This window comes from Pteropus medius, unplaced genomic scaffold (genome assembly GCF_902729225.1).
Source record: "Pteropus medius unplaced genomic scaffold, Ma_sr-lr_union100, whole genome shotgun sequence".
Taxonomy (NCBI): domain Eukaryota; kingdom Metazoa; phylum Chordata; class Mammalia; order Chiroptera; family Pteropodidae; genus Pteropus; species Pteropus medius.
Genome location: NW_024349800.1, coordinates 34,986,041 through 35,011,786, shown reverse-complemented (window position 1 = coordinate 35,011,786; position 25,746 = coordinate 34,986,041). Strand labels below are relative to the sequence as shown.

Genomic DNA, 25,746 nt, shown 5'->3' with positions numbered 1-25,746 from the left:
TGAGAATTAAATAAAATGATGTTAAATTAATGGCAGTTTGAATTTCTGTTAATAAACAGGACTCCAGAAACAGCTTCCTAGGACTTAAATCTCTACTCCCATCACTTTCTAGTTGATCTTGGGCAAATTCCTTGAGCTATCTGTGCTTGTTTCTTCAGCCATAAAATGGAGAAATAACATGAGCCAACATCCCTGAATTCTGCAATTCTGAAACCCAAAAAGCTCTGAAAAACTTTTATGGCAAATGCATTTGATAGCAAATTTTGAGCTGAGCTGACCTCAGGCTATTTACAGTCTATATTGTAAAAAAGAAATAACAGGTCCCAAAATGCAGTCACTGTGTTAAGCCTCACTTCAGCAACCTAATTGCAATTTCATCTTTCCCCAGGAATGTAATCTTAACCAGCCAGGCTGGAATTTCCCGGTGAGCATGAATGAGGTAATCCTCCTAAGAGACTCTATTGTTCCGTAAAAAAAAAGGTGAATGATCCTTTTTTTTTTTTCATTTATGACTTTCTTTTCCCACCCTCCTTTCTGCCTTTAAAAACCTTTCCCTTTCAGTCGCCCTCTGGAGCTCCTTTCTAGATGGGATGCTGCCGGAATTCATGAATCATTCAATAAAGCCAATTAAGCCTTTAAAATGTACTGACTGGGTTGAATTTTTAATAATACTTATCCAACTCAGTGTGAATAAGCATGTTTTGCTGCAAAAAAAAGTTGATTTCAGGGTGCTGCCCAGATTCTCTGGGGGTGTCACATTTCTACTCATGAAGGGAAAAGAGTACTTCTCAAATATATCTAAAACAAAGCTAATTTTTATTACTTGTCTAGCAAAGGAGAACCGTGTGGCAGAACACAGCTTCCCCTAACAAACAGCTGATCTTACATAGGTTTTTATCAAAGTACAGCTGTTGCTGACTGGGGCTGGTTTCTGGGAGTCTAGACTCCATAATTATTTACTTAAAATTTGGGATTAGGGCCAAAGAATTGTCAGTCTTTTAATTTGAGTTTGTTGAATAGGAATTTATTCACACCGTTACTTTTCTAATATCTGAAAAATCCTGCATTCTGAGGTACACCTGGCTCAAACAGTTCAGAGAAAGGACTGTGGCCCTGAAGTATTTACCTGGTAGGTTGAGAGGATTTAACTGACCTATGTAAAATGATTGGATTGTTGTCTGGCAGAGGAAAGGTCTATGTAGCTGGCAGGTTTTAATCATAAACATGTAAAGGACCTGCCACTCAGCATCCATTTAGCAAGTAATTATCAAGTGCCTACTATGTGCAACGCTTTGAGAATACAACGTCAACAGGAGACTTGATCTACCGCTCACAAAAGTCTGTATTATTTTCCGGTAACTTGACGGAAGCCGCATTACCGCAGGATTTTTCAAGCAGGAGCTGGAAGGCACCTCTTTCCGCGACCCTTCAGTTGGCCCCTAGCCCCTCGGCCACGCATGCCCACGCGGTGCGTGCTCACAGCCCCCACGACCGCCCGCTTCCCTTCCAGAGAGGGACGGCTTTTCGAGGCCCGTAGCTCCGCAGCTGAGCCCGGCTTCCGGCCGAGATGTTCCGGTCCTGAACAGCCTCCCGCACCAGCGAGCCAGGCCCACGGCGGTTCCCACCTCGGTGGCTCGGACTGGTGGCAGTGCGGACAGCTGCACCCTTCCCCCCTCCTCCCCACGTCTCCTGGCGCTCCGAGGGGGCGGGGCCGGACGCGCGCCGTCGAGACGCCGCCTGCGCACGCCGAGGCGCCTGCGGATTGGCGGCTGGGGCCAGTGTTTTTTTGGGCGCAGCGCACCTCCCCCCTGATTTCCCGCCAGCAGGCGCCGCGCGGTAGATGCTGTATCTCTTGTCGCTCGGCCTGATAGAACGGTTGGGCCTTGCCGACTGTCGCTATGTCGCGACAGAGCACGCTGTATAGCTTCTTCCCCAAGTCTCCAGCGCTGAATAAAGCCAACAAGGCCCCGGTCAGGGCCTCAGGTGAAGGCGGCGCCACTGCTGCCACTGGGGCCTCCCCTTCCCCCGGCGGGGATGCAGCCTGGAGCGAGGCCGGGCCTGGGCCCGGTCCCTTGGAGAGCTCCGCGTCGCCTCCCGAGGCGAGGAACCTCAACGGAGGGCTGCGGAGGTCGGCAGCGCCTTCGGTTCCCTCCAGGTAGCGGGGTGTAGGGGGTCGAGGGTGGGGGCACGGTGGCGGGACGCATGGAAGCCGGGGAAGGGAGGCTCGCCTCGGACTCGGAGACTTGGTGCCAGGCCTAGGCTCCTGTGAGGCTGCACACTCGGCAGAGCCGGAGCCGTTTTGTAGAGAGAGGGGGGTGTGATTGTAAACAAGATAGGAAACAGGCTGCAGAAGAAAGGAGGGGAGGGAGACCTGCAGAGTTTGGAGGAAGAGATGTTCCACTCGGTTGGGTGGAGGAGAGGAGGAGTGCAAGCTGTCGGGGGAGGAGAATGGGGAGATGGGAGCACTGGGGGTGGGGTGGGAAGAGAAAGGAGCTTTGCACGCTTGGTGCAGGGTACGCACCCTGGGCGGGGGAGAGGGGTGGTGCCTGATCTGGGCGGGGGAGGGGTGGCGGGAAAAAGGTAAGCCTGCGGGGAGAATGAACGCTGGCAGCCTGGACAGAGTGGGGTACGAGAAGGTTCCGATTTCAAATCTGGGCTAGTGAATTAGGGCTCCAGGAGACATTCAGGGAACTCACTTGATGTTTGGATGTAAGCCAACGACGCTAAAATGCTATGGGGGCAGGGCGATCGGCCTTCGACCTGGATTTATGGGCTGTGCAAGAGTTCTAAGTTGGGGAGTGGATCGCAATCTAATAGCGCCGGGGGTGTGTCATACCTCAAAACCAAGGGGCCTGATTGGTCCTAGTGTAGATTCAGGGCGGGGGCAGAAAGTGCTGGGATCTGTCTGGATCATCCTGTAGGTAGACAACATATGCTCCGAAACAAGTGAAAAATTGAGGTGTATTAATTTCGACACATGGACGTATTGTATGGAGTTGAAAAAATGTTAATTTGTGAAATAGTACATCTTTTGTGGACGGTTCCACGGGAGGATGGGGCACCTTGATTTTTTTCGGAGTTGAGCCTCTAAGGCTTAGATCTGGCGCTGGGTTGGGATGTACGAACGCGATTATGGGGAAACCTACCTGGAAGTGTCCTCCTCGTTTTCTGGGCAGTTTAGTGCTATTCCAGGGCTTGGTTATCCTTTTGTCAGAGTATGGGGCGACATTTTGAAGAGCCGGCATTTACTGTATCCCAGGTGTTGTAATAGGCACAAAGTGTAATGGTAGCCGATTGAAAGGATGAAGAAATAGAGGTTCAGAAAATATAAAGAATTCATTTGAGACTAAAGAGTTGTAGTGGTTCTGAGTAGTTCATTCGAAATGTCCCGAGGTTTAGTTGTCATGTAGATTTTTCAAAGTCTAAGTGTAATTTCAGTGTTACCTTAATTTAAGCAACCCTTTCAGACAGTTTAGCTGTGTGAAGAGTAGCATGGTATAACTCCCTAGATTATGCCTGTGGCATATAGATCATTTTGAGCTAATTGTTTTTGAGAAATAGCAAAGGAGAAACTGAAAAAAAGCTACTCTTCTGTATGGGAAATTTATATTTATATAGAAAATCTCCATTTGTAAGGGTGTCTCCCTTTCTGTACCATACTGAGTTACCAGAGAAACTTATAAATGGAGAAGGCACTACAATTTGCATAACAGCCTTACCCCAGTTAACTTTTCTTTCCCTGATAAGCTCCCATTACCGCCCCTCTAGCTTTCTTTTGTCTCAGCTACAGGTGGTATTTAAGGTGGTGACTTGGGCTATCTGAGAGTTACTGTTTTCCTATTATGCAGGAGCTATGCATGTTAATAGACGTTTGCTTCTTTTCTCTTGTTAATGTTATTACTGGGAGGTATCAGCCTACATATGCATCCTCTATAACTATTTTTCATGATGAGATGCATGATCCATTATAATGTTTATTTGAAAATGAGTTGACTTTCTGTATCCATGCTAAACAGACACATTTTATTGTATGGTTTAGCTTTAAGTATTGAATAGCAAGTATATGCTATTTGTTTTTTGAGGTCTGAATTCAGGAGACCTGTAAAAGCATAACATTGTTTACACTTGACCTCCTCCTATGGGGACTGTTTCTAGAGTATTCAGTAAAGATGGGCATTTGATGCTAGGCTTTTAAAGAAACTCCATTATATAGAGTTCACCCTCATTCAACAATTGTTCATGTATCTACTCTGCCAGGCACACACAATGTTAGGTGTTGCGGATCCTGGATAGAAGAGTGAATAGGAAAAACAAAAAGGCAGTTCTAAAGCAAAAGCAGAGTATGAGTTTTGTGTGCTTGGGGGAAGAGAGGAGGGTATATATAGGTCAGAATAGCCTTTCAGCTGAGACCTAGGGGGACATATAAGAGTTAGCCAGGCTATGCAGAGGGTGAAGTGGGGTGTTAGAAAGTTGATTCAGGAAGGGGAAGGTCCTGCAAATCGTGTCTAGAAAGAAGAAAGGTAGTGGAAGCCTCGGAGATGGTACGTAGGGGTCCATTCGTGAACAGGCCGACGGGCCACAGAGACTTTTGGACTTTGAGGGTCGTTTAAAAGCTTTAAAAGACGTTTATCATCTCCCCACCCCCAATTTATTTTTTTAATTTATTTTTTAGAAGTTGAACATCTTTTAATGTTTAGATTTCCTCTTGTGCTCAAGTGTTAAGTGTTTTGCTTTATTTTTTTTAGTTCTTTGTTAAGTCAAGTATGATGTGGAAGTCTCTTTCCACCTTGGGTTGTTCTTCTGTTCAATTTATGACATCTTTTGAACAGAAGTTACTGATTGTAATGTCGAGTTTGTCAATCTTTTTCTTTATAGCTAATGCTTCTGTAGGTTTTTTTTTTTTTTTTTTTTAAAGAAATCCATAGAGGAGGATGATATTTTAGAACTGTCATCTGGCTGAAGTGTAGTATTTGGTGGGAAGATCAGTTAGGAGGCTGTTTTGATAATGAACAAAGGATAATGGTGTTGGGAATAGGATTTAAAAGAGTTGAGAGCGGTCTAAGTGTTGTAGTAGGCAGGTAGGCATTGGTGATGATTTAGATTATGGAAGATGAGAGGAAGGCGTTGATATCAGTTTGAAGTAAATGGCCATGAGAAAAGTAGCAGGACATACCCATGCCCTGTGTTTTCACATATGTGATGACTCACTGTTTATATACACAAGTTTTTGTTAGACAAACCCAGTTTATTGTTTAGAAGCAAATTCTAGCAGTGCTTTTGGTATCTATTTTTTTTTAAGTAGATAGCCAAAACTAGTGATTATAAATTTGGGTAGAACCAGTAATGGACACCAAGGTTATGGACTAAAGAGCAAGCAAAAATTATGTGATTTTTAAAATAAAATTTTAATGATACATCCAATGTATATTTAGCTTTACTATGTCATTTCTTATTTTTTGGTTGTATGAAGTCTTTTACATTAGATATTTCTCAACTGTCAGATTTTTTCAACTAAAATCCCAATAATATCAAATATTTAAGATATATTAAAGTTTTAAAAACACTTGTAAAATCAAAATTGGATAAGGAAGTATATCATAAGATAATTCTAATATTTTGGCATTTCAGCTTGGGCTTTAGGAAGAGCCAATGTATATTACATTGTAATATAATACTTATATGAAAGGCGATGTTTTTGGTCCCGATATTTTCAAATTGGATTTACACTGCATAGGGCTAGATGGCCCTTGTGAATATCAATACAGTCTTTGTTATATGAAAAGAGAAAGATGTTAAGATCGGCAGAAAATATAGCCAGATATTAAAATACAGTAAAGTTAATATATGACAAAAGAAAAAGTTTTAAGTATACTACAGTTGTATATGTCTGATTTTATAAAACTAAATTTTTCAGTCTTAGCATTTTATAGTGGACTGCCAAGTCTTAAGAGCAGAGGTTAGTTATGTGTAAGAGTCTATAAGGTTATATTTAGGGTAAGGTGATGTTGAAAATTTTTTGTTTAAATCAGTTTATAATAACATTTTAGCTTTACAGGTAAGAAATTTATTTCAAAACTGATAACAACTACCATTAGCTTTTTACATATTTTTTTTGCTCTAGTGAGGATGCACATTTGTCTTTCAAAGAAATTTAAAGACATTAAAGTTTTAAGTTGCTTGGGAAGGAATATTTTCTAATTTTTGAGAACTTTGAATACCATTTTACAATTTGTTTTACAATTTACACTTAGTAGCAATGACAGAATTTTAAGGTAACAGTAGTCTTAGAAAGCTCAAATTTTTTCCTTTGGGATAAAACTAGAATAATTAACTTATTCATGTTAAAACAGTACTATTTTCTTAACATAGTGCAGTTGTAGATATAAAGCTCATATAAGAAATATTTTTCCATGTGTCATTTGGGTCTCAGAAACTTTACTCTTATTAATCGAGAATAGAGAGGAACTTAAGGAGGCAGATGTGACCATCTCACATTTTTTTGCCCAAGAATTTCGATGTAGTATTTTAGCTTCTCTGGGATCCCCTAGTAGAACTGAGATTCCTGCAAGTGCTTTGCTGCCTCATACCAGGCAAAAGAGAATTTCATTGGATTTGAGACATCTTGCTTCATTGAACTTCAGATATACCACCAAGATGTACATTCTTATCAAAGTCTTTGATACACTAACTCCATTCTTGAGCATTTATAACATTTACAGACATGTATGTAATGAAATATCTGGTATCCTGTTTAGTCATTTTCAGTTTTACAAACCAAGAACACTTTGTAAACTATATACTGGTTAGCCTCAGGGCTCATGTAGAGATATTTAATAAGGGGAGGAACTGGCCAGTGATGGCATTAAGGCTTGCTATGTATACACCAAAACCTTAGCTGAGTCTCCACCTCTTCAGGGATATAACTGCCTTAAAGAATGGTGGCCAGGGTTGACAGATGGGTATCCTGCTGGTCCCCCTTCAAAAAAATCTGTCTTGGCCAACACATAGTTTGAAGCCTTATGTCTCAAGACTAGCCAGAAATATGCTTCCTTAACAAAACACGTATTTGCTGTTTGGCTAGCGTTCTGTAAGTTCAGGCTCAGAACACGTAGTGTCTTTATATAGACAAAAGTTACTTTCCTCCTCCAGCAGCAGCTTTAGGGTACTCTCAGGTAGTTAGGTACTTAGAAAGCTTGTGGTTTTCTGATACCAGTGTGATGGGCTTTGTGGTTAAGTGGCTACCAAGCTGAGTTAAGGGAAAGCCTGGTTGACAATAGGGAGACTTATTGTAAACAAACCATTCCTCACAGTGATAACAGTCTTTGTTTTCTGTTAATCAATGGATATATTAGTAAAGAAAAAGCACTTATGGTAATGTTTGAATTTTGCAGACAGCTTCCTGTTTGAAGATGACCTATGTAGTGAGCTTGATGGCAATATTTATAAACTTAAATAGGTTGCTAAAGATTTTTATAAATTACAAGAAGACTATGTACTGTAAAGGCCCTGGAGACAAGGACCAGCTGAAGTCATGCTCCAGTTCTTGTTTCTCTTATAATTGTCTAGCCTAGGGGTTTCTAGGCTCACATTTTGAAGAAAGGAATACTTTAATTTCATGATTAGGTCTGAATAAGGTGGCCTCAGTTGACTATGATCACTATTCTGAAATGTCTAAAATACTCGTAATGTACTTATTTTACTTTAGTAGTTATTCAGTGAATATCTTTAAGCAGGCTTGGTTTATACTACTTGAACAAGGTTTATCCTCCATCACTGAGGGACTCTTCTTATAGTCCGTTAGCTAGATTCTCCTACCCCTCCGCTTCCCCTTTCCCACTTCCCATTCCTCCTCCTCCTCCTTGTTCCTCCTCTCCCCTTTTCAGGAAACCTTCAGGACTAAATCAGTTTTTGTGAAGATTGGGTCTGTTTTTGATTCTGTAGGCATATGTACTCACTGTTTGGGGCACATTAGGCACTTACCTGTTGACTTGAGTTTTGCCATGAAACTAGATTTTTAAGAGCAGGGTGGTAGTGTGCTAGGTAGCTTTCGGAGTATTTGGAATACATAGGAGCTTAACTGGAGAGTCCAAGCAAAGTCTTATGAGCTAATATTTACTATAATTAGCAAACGTAGTTGGTATGTTTGATATTAATACTGTGGGTCAGACCCACTGCCTGATATATACCATATTGTAGTGTAAGTGTGATTTATTATAATTTCGAGCATGTATAATGAGTCTATACCTTTTTCCTGCAGTCAGTATTCTACCAGAATTCTGCCATAGTTTTAAAACTTTGATTCTAAGAAATAGTTTGTAACCTTAGTACTAGAATCCATTATATGCATTTGTCTTAATATTATTGTCATATTTGCTTATATTTTTAAAATAACTTGAAAATCTGATTTAAAAAATCATTAACTCTAGAATTTCTGTACATGAATATTAATGCTAGACAACTTCAGAGGAGTCTTAACAATACCTTCCTCGGAATTGTTTATTCTTAGGTAATTACCTTTAATGCAACTTAACGAAATATTAACCGAGTTATGTATTTCCTTTTGGCAACAGTTCTTGTGACTTCTCACCAGGTGATTTGGTTTGGGCCAAGATGGAGGGTTACCCCTGGTGGCCTTGCCTGGTTTACAACCACCCTTTTGATGGAACATTCATCCGTGAGAAAGGGAAGTGTGCCCGAGTTCATGTACAGTTTTTTGATGACAGCCCAACAAGGGGCTGGGTTAGCAGAAGGCTCTTAAAGCCATATACAGGTAAGAGAATCACTTCACAGAGTGTGTGTGTTGTGTGTGCATGTGTGCACGTGAGCACAAGTGTCAGGTTCCCTTATAAAATTAAGTGTATTCAATAAATTGCAGGCTTCTAGCATAGGAAAAGGATAAGATGCATCTGGTCTTTAGCCAGTTTGTTGTGTGAATTGGAATTTTTGTGTCCTTTGAAATGACTCAGCCCTTGAAGGAAATATGATTTCATAATTGGATCTCGACCAAAGTGATTTCGACCAAAATATCAAATTCATACACAAAAAGGGTAAATTAAACAATGTGCCCATCTTAAAGGCAGTGCAGTCAGAATACATTGCGTGTAGATCAGTGACATTCTTTAGGACAGATGGAGGTGTATGCTTACCTGGCCTTAAATCCTCACCTATGAGCACCATAATTTCACATCAGACTTTTGGAACCTTACCTTTCTATTCTCAGGCCCAGCCTTATTTATCACTTTATAACCAGCAGACTACAGCAATGTGTGTAGCTTCACTTCGGTTAGGTGTACCACATCAGTCTCTTGAATTATATACAGTGGATGCACAGTGTGAATACAGAATATATTGTCTATACACTCAAGCATGAAAAAGTCCTTATCCATTATCCTCAGACTTTCCAGGCTAGGACATTGCTGAACTCAGTGTTTTAAAATCAGAACATGGGTCTGTTTCTCAGAAATCTCTAAGAATGCCTTTTGGTCATAGTGTTGTTCAGGGTGAGGAGGGGACACTGAGGAAAGTTAATTCTACATGGAAATGTGACATGCAAGATAGAAAGGTAAACAGGAAATTTGGTTGTCTGTTCCACTAATTTGCTGTATAATCTTGGCCAACCAAAGTAACTTATTTCTGATACTGTTTACTCATATAAAATGAGTGATTTGGACCAGATGATGAATGAGATCTTTTTTCCAGGAAAAATTTTGAGATTCTAAACAAAGCTTTGTCAAAATCATTTTTAAAAGAGGTAAAGAAAAAATTTACATTTATGTTCTTATTATTTTCTAGTCACCCTTGTGCATACTTCTCTTTCCCCTTTAAATTACCAAATTGTTGCAATACATGTGAATAAATCAGCAGAGAGGCATGGATGAGAAAAAAATAGGACTTTGGGGGACGGGTCTTTAGAATTGCAGAGTTTGCACCAGGGGTTTTTGGAAATGTCACTAGATAAGTGGTGTGGGAGGTGAGTAGAGCTGCAACAGGCACTTTGGGAAAAGTTCAGAACCACTCTCCAAATGATTTTGATTGGTGCAATTCTTTAGAGAAATGGGCAATTGTAGCTTTAATTTAGGTAGCCCATAAAAGTTGCTAATTCCATGGAAATTTAGGATGTCTTATTAGTTTTGGTATATAGAAAGAAGGAAATAATGCAGTCTGGATCTGTTAAATTCAGACAGATTCAGGTTTTTTTCCCCTCCCAGTTATGGTTATATTTGGGCAGAAGACGACAATAGAGACATTCCTAGTTATAACTCCTAGAAAAGAACAAAACAATTTTGTATCATTAGACTAGTGATCTTCTGCATCTAACCTTTTGCTCAGTGGATGGAAGTGTCATTTAATACTAGCTTTTAAAAATGAAAGGAAGAATTTTACTTTAAAGCAGAGCAAACATTTTGGGAGAAAAAACACATTCAAAGTCTGAACTCGATTATCCTCCAAAAATGTTAGGGTCTGGGTCTCTTACATTATAGAGTTATTATTTTTTAATATATCCCATCTAACTGCCTTGGGGACAAACTTATTTTTAATATCATAGCTTCATTCAACTGACAATGTAGTCTTTGCCTTCCCAAAGTAGTATTTTTTAAAAAGGGTCTCAAAAACCCCTTGACAATCTCATGTCTCACCTGAAAAGGTGTGCCTTACCTGTTTGTTTAGGGCTACAGTCCTAGGTTATTTGAAGAGAGACTAAGTGGTCTTGGGTGATTCAGTTTCAAGGAGGTAAGATAGGTAATTTCAGTTTCACTTATAGTTTTACCCTGAAGACTCCTTGTGGGCTTTATTGATCTATCTATATCAATTAAAAATAATAGGACATTAAAAAATTATACTTGATTGTCATGATTTTTTGTTCATTAAGGCTAGAGTTGTAGATTGAACCAACTACCCAGCCAACAGTTCTTATGTATAAATATGTATTTTTAGGTTCAAAATCAAAGGAGCCCAGAAAGGAGGTCATTTTTACAGTGCAAAGCCTGAAATACTCAGAGCAATGCAACGTGCAGATGAAGCCTTGAATAAAGACAAGATTAAGAGGCTTGAATTGGCAGTCTGTGATGAACCCTCAGAACCAGAGGAGGAAGAAATGGAGGTGGGACATTGCAAACAGTCAAGATATTTCTGTTAGCAAAGTGATGGGAAGGGGGGTATATTAAAGTGATATTCTCGTTTTAGCTATTTATATACCTTAGTGCACACACGCACGCACACACACACACACACACACGTATGTAAATTCTCAAGGCTGCTGGAAGACACGCTATAAGAGGTAACAAGTAGTAGAGAGCTAGGGACGGTAAGGACATAAGTGATATACTTGGTTGTGGTGTGTGATAGTAAGCTACTATATGAGGTGTGGTCAGACCCTGGAAATTGTCCAGTTTTATGCTCTAATACTTTTTGTGTTTTGGATTGATAAGAATAGAGGTTGAGTATCCTTGAAGTCCAACCTTGGTTTTAAATGTTAATGGTTACTATTTGTATGTATTAAATAGTTAAGGAAATGAACAAATAATTTGTTCATTTGAAATAAACATCTAATTTAGTAAATTGAAGTATGTGCTTAAAAGGTATTCATCTATAAGCTTGATTTTGTTTTATGCTGTTGTCATAGATAAGGGAAAAAGCAAGTTAATATAATGGGCATTTTAAGAGAAATGAAAGAAAAAAAGTTTTTAATTTTGAGGTTGAGACCAGGGGTCATAATACTTAATTAGGTTTAGAACTGGATGTTAACTACAGAAATCATTTAGCTTCATACATGTGAGAGAGAGCCATGACAAGTGACTAGAATCGGAATAGATTACTTACTGCTTTCTTAATACTAAAGAATATATAAAATGGTAAACATCGTATGTCCATCTGTAAGAAGAGAGGTAACCCTGGAAGAAAGTTAACAGCTGTGACTTAATGAATATATCACCTATGGGTATTTGTGATGTATGGTCATGTTAATGGCTTCATCACCACTGTATAGAACTCTCATGACAGAATCACTTGATCTTGTAGTGTGATACTTTTAATGTTAGGTGAAACTGGAAATTGTTATTCCTTGAGAAAGAAAATAGTTTCTCATTTTTTAAAAATTAAATTTTACTTTTAAATTTATTTTTATTGTGACATTGGTTAACGAAGTCAAGTTTCAGGTGTACAATAGTTTCTCATTTTTGAATGTGGGTTTTTCTCTTGGAATGTGAAGTCACAGCATACTGACATGTTCCATAGCAATACTTAATTTTCCAAATTTTGCTTTGTTTTTAAATACTCTTTCTTTGCCTGCTAGGTAGGTGCAACTTATGCATCAGATAAGAGTGAAGAAGATAATGAAATTGAGAGTGAAGATGAAGTGCGGCCTAAAGTGCAAGGATCTAGGCGAAGTAGCCGCCAGATTAAAAAACGGAGAGTCATATCAGACTCTGAGAGTGACATTGGTGGCTCTGATGTGGAATTTAAGCCAGATGCTAAGGAGGAAGGAAGCAGTGATGAAATAAGCAGTGGAATGGGGGACAGTGACAGTGAAGGCCTGCAGAGCTCTGTCAAAGTTGCTCCAAAGAGGAAGAGAATGGTGACTGGAAATGGCTCTCTCAAAAAGAAAAGTTCAAGGAAAGAAATGCCCCCAGCCACCAAACGATCAAGTGGCATTTCATCAGAAACCAAGAGTACTTTGAGTGCTTTCTCTGCCCCTCAGAATTCTGAATCCCAGGCCCACGTTAGTGGAGGATGTGATGATAGTAGTCGCCCCACTGTCTGGTATCATGAAACTTTAGAATGGCTTAAGGACGGAAAAAGAAGAGATATGCATAGGAGGCGACCCGATCATCCTGATTTTGATGCATCTACACTGTATGTGCCTGAGGATTTCCTTAATTCCTGTACTCCTGGGATGAGGAAGTGGTGGCAGATTAAGTCTCAGAACTTTGATCTTGTCATATTTTATAAGGTGGGGAAGTTTTATGAGCTGTACCACATGGATGCTCTTGTTGGAGTCAACGAACTAGGGCTTGTATTCATGAAAGGCAACTGGGCCCATTCTGGTTTCCCTGAAATTGCTTTTGGCCGATATTCGGATTCTCTGGTCCAGAAGGGCTATAAAGTAGCACGAGTGGAACAGACTGAGACCCCAGAAATGATGGAGGCACGATGCCGAAAGATGGCACATATATCTAAACATGATAAAGTGGTGAGGAGGGAGATTTGTAGGGTCATTACCAAGGGTACACAGACATACAGTGTGCTGGAAGGTGACCCCTCTGAGAACTACAGTAAGTATCTTCTTAGCCTCAAAGAAAAAGAGGAAGATACTTCTGGCCACACTCGTGTATATGGTGTATGCTTTGTTGATGCCTCACTGGGAAAGTTTTTCATAGGTCAGTTTTCAGATGATCGCCATTGTTCAAGGTTTAGGACTCTAGTGGCACATTATCCTCCGGTACAAGTGCTGTTTGAGAAAGGAAATCTCTCAACAGAAACAAAGATGATTTTGAAGGGTTCATTATCTTCTTCTCTTCAGGAAGGTCTTATCCCAGGCTCCCAGTTTTGGGATGCAGCCAAGACTTTGAGAACTCTCCTTGAAGAAGGATATTTTACGGAAAAGTTAAATGAGGGCAATGGGGTGATGTTACCCCAAGTGCTTAAAAGTATGACTTCAGAGTCTGATTCTCTAGGATTGACACCAGGAGAGAAAAGTGAATTGGCCCTCTCTGCGCTAGGTGGTTGTGTCTTCTACCTCAAAAAATGCCTTATTGATCAGGAGCTTTTATCAATGGCTAATTTTGAAGAATATATTCCCTTGGATTCTGACATGGTCAGTGCTATAAGACCTGGTGCTGTCTTTGCTAAAGTCAATCAACGAATGGTGCTAGATTCTGTGACATTAAACAACTTGGAGATTTTTTTGAATGGAACAAATGGTACTACCGAAGGTACCTTACTAGAAAAGATTGATACTTGCCATACTCCTTTTGGTAAGCGGCTCCTAAAGCAATGGCTTTGTGCCCCATTGTGTAATCCTTATGCTATCAATGATCGTCTAGATGCTATAGAAGACCTGATGGTTGTGCCTGACAAAATCTCTGAGGTTGTAGACCTTTTAAAGAAGCTTCCAGACCTTGAGAGGCTACTGAGTAAAATTCATAATGTTGGGTCTCCTCTGAAAAGCCAGAACCACCCAGATAGCAGGGCTATAATGTATGAAGAAACTACATACAGCAAAAAAAAGATTATTGATTTTCTTTCTGCTCTGGAAGGATTCAAAGTAATATGTAAAATTATAGAGATTATGGAAGAAGTTGTCGATGACTTTAAGTCTAAAATCCTTAAGCAGATCGTTACTATGCAGACGAAAAATCCTGAAGGCCATTTTCCTGATTTGACTATAGAACTAAACCGATGGGATACAGCCTTTGACCATGAGAAGGCTCGAAAGACTGGACTGATTACTCCCAAAGCAGGATTTGACTCTGATTATGACCAAGCTCTTGCTGACATAAGAGAAAACGAACAGAGCCTCCTGGAATACTTGGAGAAACAGCGCAGTAGAATTGGCTGTAGGAGCATTGTCTACTGGGGGATTGGTAGGAATCGTTACCAGTTGGAAATTCCAGAAAATTTCATCACCCATAATTTGCCAGAAGAATATGAGTTGAAATCTACCAAAAAAGGCTGTAAACGATATTGGACCAAAACTATTGAGAAGAAGTTGGCTAATCTGATAAATGCTGAAGAACGGAGAGACGTATCATTGAAGGACTGCATGCGGCGACTATTCTATAACTTTGATAAAAATTACAAGGACTGGCAGGCTGCCGTAGAGTGCATCACAGTGTTGGGTAAGACCTTCAACAAATTGTTCCTAAAGCATTGGTTAGTAAATGCTCTGTGTCCTAGTTGTGCATTAAGATTTAAATCCACTGGAGGAGAAGCCCCCATTGATGCATATCTATACACACTAGTAATAGATATATATATTTTGGCAAGTATATACTTGCCTTCTCACTAGGCAAAATGACTGGGTGGTGTATAGTCATTTAGGTTGTTCACTAGAAACTTAATTATTAGCCCACTGGTCTTTAGTCTTGAATAATTGAACAAAAGATTGATAAAAGTGCTTTTAATGACAGTTTCCAATTGTGTTTTTAGTATTTGGTGAATACTGTTTTTAATCTCTTTAGCCCATTATTTAATAACCTTTGCATTTTTTATTCTAGTGAATCTTTACATGCATCTTTCAAGAAACTTTAATCTTTCTTTTAGCCCAAATTGTCACTTTATGTATTTGTAATTTTGTAACCTTTAGAGCTTCAGAAATAATTTTTCTTCTTTAAATTTCATGGCCAACTTACTGAAGCCTTCACTGTTTTGGTGTTTAGGTTTTTTTGTGTTTTAAAAATATAGCTACCACAGTTTACCCAAATTTGTAACAGAACTATTTTGATTTGAACACAACTGTCCAGAATAGAGTAGCATCTTTTTGAGTATGAGTATGTCACATTTTCTTAAGCCAGTACAGCTTCAAACAGTTTGGTGGGTAATATAAAATCCTCCCTCAGCATAGATATTCAAAATTGAATTTATTTTCTACAAGATTATTTTATATCAGTGTGCCTACTGTCAGAATGTTCTGCTTCTCCCAAGATTATAAATTCTATGATGAAGCCACATATATACATATAACACTTGTGCTGGCGACTCATTTTCAGTTAATGAAAGCACTGAACTGTGCAGTTAGTGGTAACAATGTCACTAACTAGAAATGCCTGTCTTTTGAAAAATGCAAAATAAACTGCTATGTTTAAAAAGCAAGTAGAACACACCATCTCCTGAAAAAGTAGTTTTGGAAAACATTTTAGGTAAGTTGGGTCTTTGTTATTATCAAGAAACCACAAAAATGATTAAACCTCACTTTCTCTTTAACAGATGTCTTATTGTGCCTGGCTAACTACAGTCGAGGGGGTGATGGTCCTATGTGTCGTCCAGTAATTCTTTTGCCAAAAGAAGACACTCCTGTCTTCTTAGACCTTAAAGGATCACGCCATCCCTGCATTTCAAAGACCTTTTTTGGAGATGACTTTATTCCTAATGACATTCTAATAGGCTGTGAGGAAGAGGAGGAGGAAAATGGCAGAGCTTATTGTGTGCTTGTTACTGGACCAAATATGGGGGGCAAGTCTACACTCATGAGACAGGTAAACTGACCACTAAGGCTTTATTACCCAAAGTCACTTGTAACAGTTTAAGTATGAATATGTTACATATTTAGTAGTACATAAATTATATAGAATTCAGTCACTGATTTAAAAGGAAGCAAAGGGAAACAATACAAAATTGAGAATTGTATTTTTCTTATCAATAAAATATCTACCTCATGTTAAGGGAAGTAGATATTAAAAAGGCAAAGGAGGTTTCAGGTCAAAGCTTTTTGACTTGATTCATTTCCTCTGAAAGTAGATGTAGTCATGATGAATAAAAATTTTGCAAATGTTGCAGATTTGTCCTTCAGTTATACTGACTCATTAGTATGAACTCTTTACAAAAGAATCACAGGAGACTTATTCAGATAGAAAACAAATAAAATTCATGATCTCTATTAACAGTTGGAAACTGCTTTTTAGGGAAGACAAGAACTATATTATATATCTCTCTTTATACCAGAGATTAGCTAGCCATTGAACTAAACATGATTTTTACATTTTTAAAGGGTTGTAGAAGGGGAAAAAAAAAAAGATTATGTGACATACAGACATTGGGCTGATTCTCCTTTACTATATTGTACTTCTCTTGACCAAATTTGCCAACTTGAGAGAGCAGTATAGTGTAGTATGGTGGTTTGCAACTTTTTTTTTTAAATCGAGTGCTTCATGAATTAATTTGCGTGTCAGTCTTGTGTAGGGGCCATACTAATCTCTGTATTCCAATTTCAGTTTCTGTGCTTCCTAAATAAGCACTTTTCATTTTTAAATCAAAATCACCTAGATACCTCAACAAAATGTAAGGGGCAGAAAGGGAGTCCATCCTCTGAAATTGATTCATTTGGCCTGGAATTGGTTTTATTTATGCATCAGTAATTTTAAAGAGCACCCCAGTGATTCTATTTTGTAGCCACAGTTGAGAATCACTAGTGTACTTGGGTTAGTATACAGGTCTGTGGTTTTAAGGCCAGTAAAGCCCTACGCATCTTCTAAGCCTCACTTTTCTTGCTTAGAATTGGGAAGATTTTTTTTTTTTAGTGACATCTCCTACATAATGGTTTTGAAGAAAAATTAATGCTTATTAACTTGGCTTATTGTCTCTTCTGGATATACAGAGATATCTCTCTACATACCTACATCTGTCTGTATGTTTATCTGTCTTCTTTAATACCAGTCATAAAAGACCTTTTCCTCCTTCATTCACAGGCTGGTCTATTAGCTGTCATGGCCCAGATGGGTTGTTATGTACCTGCTGAAGTATGTAGGCTCACACCAATTGATAGAGTGTTTACTAGACTTGGTGCCTCAGACAGAATAATGTCAGGTGAGGTTTTTTTTCCCACCTAATGCTTTATTGTCTGATGGTGTGTGTGTTTTGGGTGGTGGTATGTGAAGCATAATGCTTTTAGGCATTCAAAAACACGGATTTCTTAAAATACCAGAAGTAATCACTTAACCTTTAGATACCACTGAGTAGCTCATGATAAATTCAAATGATATGAACCTAAGATGAATTTTCTGTTAATGATCACCCACACTTGTGATTTTTTTCTTTTAAAGGTGAAAGTACATTTTTTGTTGAATTGAGTGAAACTGCCAGTATACTTACGCATGCAACAGCACATTCTCTGGTGCTTGTGGATGAATTAGGTAAGCTATTAAAATTTCCATTTGAAGGCTCTTTAAAAAACATTAGTACAAAGAATTATTTTTAAAGAATATGAATGCACTCACCTTTGCACCATATACCACCCCTAGTTGGAGATGAGATAATATGGAAGGTCTTTATTAAATTTCCTAATCCTGTTCAAATTTAGTTGCTATAGGGATGACACTATTGGTTAATGAGAGTCTTTAAGGAGAATAGGAAGTTTCTGAAAATCAGTGGTACTTGAGCAGTACTCTTAGAAATGTACCATGACTCCAAGGGCTACTGAGTGGACCCGTTGAGCTCTAAACACTGCCTGTTTATGGAATACTTTGGATGTAAAATCGATGTTACTCTTGTATCCTGTTTGTTTTGCATTCCTTTGTGAGGTACATTCTTTTTGGTATATATGTAATATGTTTTACTTTCACAGGAAGAGGTACTGCAACATTTGATGGGACAGCAATTGCAAATGCAGTTGTTAAAGAACTTGCTGAGAATATAAAGTGTCGTACATTGTTTTCTACCCACTATCATTCATTAGTTGAAGATTATTCTCAAAATGTTGCAGTGCGCCTAGGACACATGGTATGTGCAAACTGCTTATTCAGAAATTAAGGTTTTTGAGAGAATCAGGTTGGGTACTTCCATTACTAGCACATGAATGTAACTAATAAAATACTCCTTTTTTAGGCATGCATGGTAGAAAATGAATGTGAAGATCCCAGCCAGGAGACTATTACCTTCCTTTATAAGTTTATCAAGGGAGCTTGTCCTAAAAGCTATGGCTTTAATGCAGCAAGGGTTGCTAATCTTCCAGAGGAGGTTATTCAAAAGGGACACAGAAAAGCAAGAGAATTTGAGAAGATGACTCATTCACTGCGATTATTTCGGTAATTATAACTAAATAATTTTGTAATGCATCTGACCTTATTAAAACAGTAAGAGGATGGATGATGCACTGTGGAAAACGTGACCTAAAACTTCTTTTTTTTTTAATTTTTAGGGAAGTTTGTCTGGCTAGTGAAAGGTCGACTGTAGATGCAGAAACTGTCCATAAGTTGCTGGCTTCGATTGAGGAATTATAGACTACATTGGAACCTTTGAGTTGAATTTTTTGACAAAGCTGGTAAATTCAGACAACATTATGATCTAATAAACTTTATTTTTTAAAAATGACCATTTTTCCATTTTCTTTCTAGGAAATTAAACCCTTTTAATTCTTATCTACCTTCTACATAATGGTTATTGAATACTCCACAATATATTAAGTCTAGATGTTATGGTACATGCATACACTTTCAGGCTGTTTATACCCACTGTCACCAATACACATAAATGGGGGAGGGAAGCTATGAAACTGTATAGGGCTGTATATATACTTGTCTCAGCTTAACGCAGGAAATTGTTTTAATTTCCAGCAGTTTGTCTAAACTGTTCAAAAAAAAACTATGAACAGAGTTCAAATACAGGACTGTTTTGAAGAGACTTTCTAAAGTGTACTTTAAAACATAGTAGTTTTTACCTTTCACAAAACTGAGTTACAAGAATACTTTTGTTTTACAGTGCATCCCTTCCTAGGAAGTCTCATTAAAACACTCACTTTTTCTAAGGGTGATTTTGAATGCTGCACAGGGAAAGGAAGGAAATAATAGACTTAACTTTTCTTAAAGGATACCAGAAACATTGCTGGATATAATTTAAGATTAGTGTTTTCTCTTTCATAGAAAGAACGTACATACTGGGACATGAGTACAGTTACAGCAAGTCTAGGTGTGCTAACAAAACAGGGCACATTCAAGTACAATAAGATTTTGCTTGAAATTAAAAACAAACTACATGAGATTAAAGCATTAAAATCATATTTCTCAATCTGAATACATGTTAAAAAAAATCAAAAGAAACGCAGAAGTGCTAGCTCACATTTTTTACCATATTACAAAAGCAATTGGTACCCATGTCCATAAAGGCAGCAACAAAGCTGCTTGTCTATTGAAGAGTACTACTGCAAATTGGACTGCATTCAATGCTAGTTGTAAAAACACCAGCTTTTTTTCAGAAGTTGGTATCTGTACAAAATTGCAGCTTATTTTCTTCACTTCTGTCCCTTCAAAAGTCTTTACACAGTAATGCTAAAACACCCAGCTTTGAGATCCTGAGTCAATATATTGCCACTTTCTTTTTGGTAGCTTGAGCTTCATAGTGTCAACTGACCTCGTGTATCCATTTTTAATACAGTCTCTTCCTGTAGCATGGGCAAATATTTTAAATCTTCTTCCAAAAAAATGTTTTAACTTATGATGTTAGAATGGCAGGACTTTTTTTCTTTTGGGAAGGAATTCAGTTGTGCTGCAATGTATTAGATTCTATAGGTGGAGCAGAGTCATATAGTGTATCTGTATCATGTGTAGGCTCACCAGCTAATGTACAAGGATTAGACAGTGTTCCAGCACCACAGTCACAGAAAAACCTAAAGCAAAATGAAAACCCAAAAATTAGGAAAAGGGGGCGGGGGAATAATTGGGTAATAGAGCAAGCAAGTAAGCTACATACCTATCATGTCTAATAAATTCTACATCATGTCCCTGATGGCACTTCTTAATGCAGTTCACACATATGGCATTTCGATCTGTGGTGTTACAAGTATGACATCTAAAAAGCAAAAGCTTATATTATTTTTCTTGAACACAGTACTTATTCAAAACAACTGCATTTTGTTTATATGTTAGCCTATGGCTTTCAATTTACAAAAGAAGACCAAAAACAAAATTTTGGTTGCTCCAGCCCAGATTTCTGATCTGAAAAGTGACTAAAACGGAGTAAGTGAATTTCCTATTGTGTCTTCTGAGGAAAACAATTTTTAAGTTGTAGAAGGACAGTTGAAACTTTCCTGTCAAATCTATGAAATCAATTTTGGGGAGAGGAGAGTCTAAACCCACTTAGTGACTGGGATATATGGAACACTTAGTGACAACTTCAAAACTCCTAGGAAAACAATATAAACATTGTAATCCACATGTCCAATAAGATCAACAGTTTCCCATATTTATAGTTCCAAACACAGGATTTTCAAGTAGATTAACAACTCAATGTAGACAATCAAAATTTTGTTAGTCTTAACTGGCAAACACCCAATTTACTCTGCCTTTGCTCACACAATTCAGGGGAAAAGAATCTAAAAATACTAGGTCTTGCCAGTGTAAAAAAAAAAAATCTCCCCCTTTTCAGGACTCAAATAATTTCAGAAATATACCTGTAGAAATCATGCATGGGATAGCTGGTATAACTTGATATTTTATATAAACATTGGCCTCTACTAACAGCCTTTTCTATGGCGTCTTGATTGTTCATTATTTTGTTATCTGGAATAAAAGAAAAAACAAGTAAAATTCTAGAGGACAAAGACAAAAATATAGATTATAGGATTATTCTAATAGAGTTGCTTTTTAAGAGCTTTAAAAGAGGCTAACCAATGAAGTAACAAATGTTATTTTCCTTGTTTAAGATATTCCAACAAGTCAAAAACTTTTCCTTTGAAAACAGTTCTCAAGTTGTTGCTCACTTTGTAGCAACAAGGAATTAAGTTATCAAAGAGCAGTGGCTTCTGATTATCTTTTCATGGCATATTTCATGTGCTTATATGCAGAATATAGGCTCCAACATACCTTTCATTGTCACATTAACACCAGATGCTAAAAATAAGCCTCCAAACCGGTTGTTAAAAATCTGATTGCCTTCTAGTGTTGCAGTTGCATGATTTGTAATTTCAATACCTGAAGTAAAATTTAAACAGCAGATGCGTCACTTTATATAGTTTCTTAAAAGAAACCTGAAATATAGCAATGTAGTAAAAACTAATTCTTTAATATAAAATATATTGTGACATCTAGGGAATAAAATGCAGATGTTTTGAATCACTGACAGGTAACATTCACTTTCTACTGTTAATAGTCCAAACATTTCATAACTAAGATGATAGTGCAGAGAAGTATATTCGGGTACCAGCTAGTTTACATGCTGAAAAGGGAGCTAGATGATTATTTGAAATATTAAAAGTAATTGTCTTCCCTAGCAAAAACTTGAAATATACATGTATGATACTCAGATTTCACTTATCAAGAGCTTTAAAATGTATTTGTGAGGCCAGACGGCTTGAATTTATTGGTTTTTCTAATGGTAGTAAATGCAAAGCCTACATTCTATTCCAATTAATTTTTAATCACTGCTGAACAGCAAGAACGTAATTACTTATAGTTCCTTACAGTGGAAGAATCCAGAACTTGGATTAGGTGCTCTCATAAGTGATTGTTAATAGACAAGCATTCAGATACTTTTAAAGCACACTTAGTGCACCTTTAGTTATTAAGCAAAAGAGAATAGACTAAAAACAAACCACTTTAATGTATAGAAAACAAGCTACAGGTAACAAAAGAAAATACAAACCTGCAGCAAATCCATCAAATATTCTGTTTTTCCTTAAGACTGGATGACTATTAGTACTGATGAGAACACCTGCTTGAGCATTCCTGAAAATATCATTTTCTTCAAGAAGACCTATAATAAAATATTTCCTCAGATTAAGGCTAATGCATATAAAAATTTTTACCAGCCTTTTTGGTGGTATTTAAGTTTTATTTTAGTTTCACCTTAACTAACTGTGCTGTAAAATTCACAGGATTAATTTTTCAGCCGAAAAAAAAGTTTATTAGTAATTCAGAGGTATTTAAGGTAAGATTTAACCAAAACTTTCAGGTAAATTCTAACGAATGAACTGTAAATTCAATGATCGCAGGGACCAGGTCTAGTTTCTCATCATTGCAACCCCGGTGCCTGGTACATAGTTAATTCTCACTGAATACTGAATTAAACTGAATTCCTCTGAAATCTTTTTAGAACCTTTGTACCCTCAATGTTTTAATTTTTAAAAATTTATTGGGGTAACACTGGTTAATAAAATTATATAGGTCAACATCTTAGTTTAAGCCCTGATTTCTGGTAATTATTACTATGATCATTCCTTGGTCAATTCCCTTTTCTCGAGTCTCTTTTCTGCTGGTATATTTTTCCCAGTTTCCTACAACTCCTATCACATCCCTTTCTCTGCTTAAAATTTCAAAATAAAGTTTTAACTTGCCATTTTGAGCCTTTCAAAATATTCGCCCAACCTACTTCTTTGTTTCACTACATTACCTAGCCTCTGAATATTTTTATATTTTCTCTCTAATGCCTTTGGTTTATATTATTTCCTCTTCCTGGAATATCCTGCACTCTTTCTTTCCAATGTCATTTCCTCTGAGAGGTTTTCAGTTTCCATCAACTTTATTAATTTCTCTTTTGGCAGTTTAACAATTATTAAGAGTGGGCTGAGGAATCGCACCTTCAAATAAACCACTTAATAGCTATGAGTGGGCAAATTACTTCTCGTCTGTTTCCTTATCTGTAAAGTGTGCATAACATCACCTGCCACATAGGGTTATTATGATTAAATTAGTTAATAAATGTAAAAGTACCTAGTACTAAATAATTAGCTAATATTACTTCTATAAAACCTACTTATGTATAGTGAATTGTATTAGTTGTGTACTAGTATTTCTCTGTTCCCTAAAGACGTAAAACATTATTTTTATAGATATTTGAGCCATCTGACATTTCACATTATTGACCTCTAAATTCCTCTTCCCCCGAGAAAGACTATTTCAAGTCCCTGCCTCTAATCTTGCACATGTCCACTAACCTCAAGTGCTACTGTTACGAACTAGCCCACATACACAAAGCCTCATGATTTGGGCCCTGTCCCTTCACCAGCCTCAACTTCCAGTAAGTACCTGTTGCCTTACTAAACCACTTTCGATTTCATTTAGACTTGTTTATAATGTGCCACTCCATTAGACAATAAACTTTCTGGATGTAGTACTGTTTTATTCACCATTATATCTTTAGCGTCTATATCACAGTGGTTTAGTACAGAGGTGTTCAATAAGTAATAAAGAGTGAAATAATTATGCTTTTTACACTTGGAATGGCCTGCTTCCTACCCACCCCATTATTTACCAGTGAATATTCATTTTTCAAGACACAGCTCATGACTGATTTTACTCCATGAATCTTCTCAACACTATAAATTAAACCACTGTTCTGTATTGCTTCCTCACTGTATCTTGTAAAGACTATCAGAGATATGTTACTTTATTGAATTATTAGATTATAAAATCCTGGGGAGTCTATGTTATTAACAGAATCATCATTGCTGGGCTACAATAGTAAATTTTGATTAAATCTTGGTATGTCACAGTAATAACTAACTATCCTTCTACATAAGATAAGTACAATGCTAGGAATGACATTTCAGGAATGGTGGTAAATTTGCATTTGACATTCTCCCCCAGTCTCTCTTCAAGAACATGAATTTGCAAAGGGCAGGGACTGTGGAACTTTTGCCTCAATGCAAAGTGAGCTGACCTTTATGGATAACAAACCGGGCACATCTTGGCTTCATTAATTCCATTTTCCAACAAATACAGTTGTAAACAGGTACAAAGCAATACTTATTTACTATAGACATTTTCATCATATATTTACAGACACATTAATTTCTCACACCTAGTTCTATAACTTGACTCGAGTTTATTATATCACTATTCTGAATAAAAAGTCGAAGCTATAAACAAATTCTGCTACCTTCAAAAAGTCTTACTAAATAGCAATGGGCATACTCAAGGTGGCTACAAAGGAAAAGAAAAATTCTGTAAACATTTGTTTCCTTTAACTCTAGGCACTAATATCCTAAAACCATCGCAAGACTTGATAAGGAAAAAGACTGAGATTCACTCATTCATAATATGTTAATTGGCAATGTCATTGATCATTAAAGATATAGAAGAAGAATAATGGAAAACTGAGTTTTTTACTAATGAAAAATTAACAACAATACCTCGACCCCCATTAAATATACAGATGCCACCATCTCTTCCATCATGGATTTTATTTCTTCTTAATGTAGGATTACTATCTGTCTTAATCCAGACTCCAGCCATTGCATTGTCAAATATTTCATTGTCTTCTATACAGCCTAGACCTACAAATGCAAAAATTTAGGTTATATTATTTAGAAAGCATATTTCTAAAGACTATTAGCACTGAGAAAAAGATGAAAGATTAAACATACCAGAATTATAAACTAGAATTCCACCATTCTGTCCTCCCCAGATTTTGTTGCGCCTAATTTTGGGGTTGCTTCCAGTCCTATGAACAGAAAATATTGCCATTTCAATTGCTTCTACTCCCATACTCCATGTTAGATGAGCTAACAGTGGAAAATTCCACATTAACCATAGTAAGAATTAACTATACAATGGAGTCCTTCAATATGCTCTGAGAGTTTGTCAATAAAGAAACTGGTTTAATTTTGCTTAATTCTATTTCCCATGGAACACACTTAGCTATATATTATATTATTACTACTGAGTCTTCTAACACGTACACTAAACTGAGAGGGTAAGATTAAATAGCTATTATTATTATATACTCCCCTCATATGTAAAATGAAGGGTTGAATTATATGATTAGGACTATTATAGTTCCAAACACTGTTAATACAGGAAAGAGGGGTGTGAAAAACTTAATTTTACAGAAATAACATAAAAACAGGAGCTACCATTCACTGAGTGCCTACAAATGACAGATATAGCTCATGAGTATTTTTACATAGCCTTGTACTCTCCAAGTATGATGGAGTACATTGACTGCTATCCTCAGCTAGTTCAAGAAAAGTTATAATTTAAGCCAAAAGTACAACAGAGTGAATGTATACACAAAAGGAGGAATAAAGATGAGCATTAAAATACAAGGACATTTCTTCTACACTCCCCACATATTCCCCACTCCATCCCAAAAGAGAGCCAA

At 37.5% G+C, this 25,746-nt stretch overlaps 2 protein-coding genes and 1 non-coding gene across 5 annotated transcripts in view; 1 reads left to right on the top strand and 2 right to left on the bottom strand.

Moving 5' to 3' along the window:
- The first annotated feature begins 1,809 nt into the window (after positions 1-1,809).
- MSH6 (mutS homolog 6) lies at positions 1,810-19,023 on the top strand. 2 transcript variants are annotated; one of them, XM_039887217.1, is made up of 10 exons: positions 1,810-2,155; positions 8,571-8,770; positions 10,936-11,101; positions 12,293-14,837; positions 15,925-16,193; positions 17,403-17,520; positions 17,757-17,846; positions 18,278-18,432; positions 18,538-18,737; positions 18,851-19,023. In XM_039887217.1, exons 3-10 carry the CDS (start codon positions 11,003-11,005, stop codon positions 18,930-18,932), a joined length of 3,558 nt encoding a protein of 1,185 aa, XP_039743151.1. In that variant the 5' UTR covers positions 1,810-2,155; positions 8,571-8,770; positions 10,936-11,002; the 3' UTR covers positions 18,933-19,023. The 2 variants fall into 2 exon arrangements, with proteins under 2 accessions (XP_039743151.1, XP_039743152.1); XM_039887218.1 differs by having other exon boundaries at positions 1,827-2,155; positions 8,571-8,791; positions 10,950-11,101.
- LOC120622194 (U6 spliceosomal RNA) lies at positions 16,851-16,952 on the bottom strand. The gene has a single exon (XR_005658447.1). It is a non-coding gene; the product is annotated as a U6 spliceosomal RNA (small nuclear RNA).
- The window catches only part of FBXO11 (F-box protein 11), a 75,508-nt gene continuing 68,751 nt past the window's right edge, over positions 18,990-25,746 (bottom strand). The window contains exons 17-23 of one of the 2 annotated variants that reach the window (XM_039887219.1): positions 25,010-25,086; positions 24,776-24,919; positions 22,288-22,398; positions 21,510-21,617; positions 21,098-21,206; positions 20,398-20,496; positions 18,990-20,314 (exon numbers count right to left, since the gene is read on the bottom strand). In XM_039887219.1, the coding sequence (XP_039743153.1) occupies positions 20,185-20,314; positions 20,398-20,496; positions 21,098-21,206; positions 21,510-21,617; positions 22,288-22,398; positions 24,776-24,919; positions 25,010-25,086 (778 nt within the window). In that variant the 3' untranslated portion in view covers positions 18,990-20,184. The remainder of the gene's footprint in view (positions 20,315-20,397; positions 20,497-21,097; positions 21,207-21,509; positions 21,618-22,287; positions 22,399-24,775; positions 24,920-25,009; positions 25,087-25,746) is intronic. The other variant, XM_039887220.1, reaches the window with a different exon arrangement.

Coding starts and splice junctions, on each gene's coding strand:
- MSH6 (XM_039887218.1), top strand. CDS start 1,899: ATGTCGCGACAGAGCACGCTGTATAGCTTCTTCCCCAAGTCTCCAGCG. Junction 2,156..8,570: donor GCGCCTTCGGTTCCCTCCAG/GTAGCGGGGTGT, acceptor TTTTGGCAACAG/TTCTTGTGACTTCTCACCAG. Junction 18,433..18,537: donor CAGTGCGCCTAGGACACATG/GTATGTGCAAAC, acceptor CTCCTTTTTTAG/GCATGCATGGTAGAAAATGA.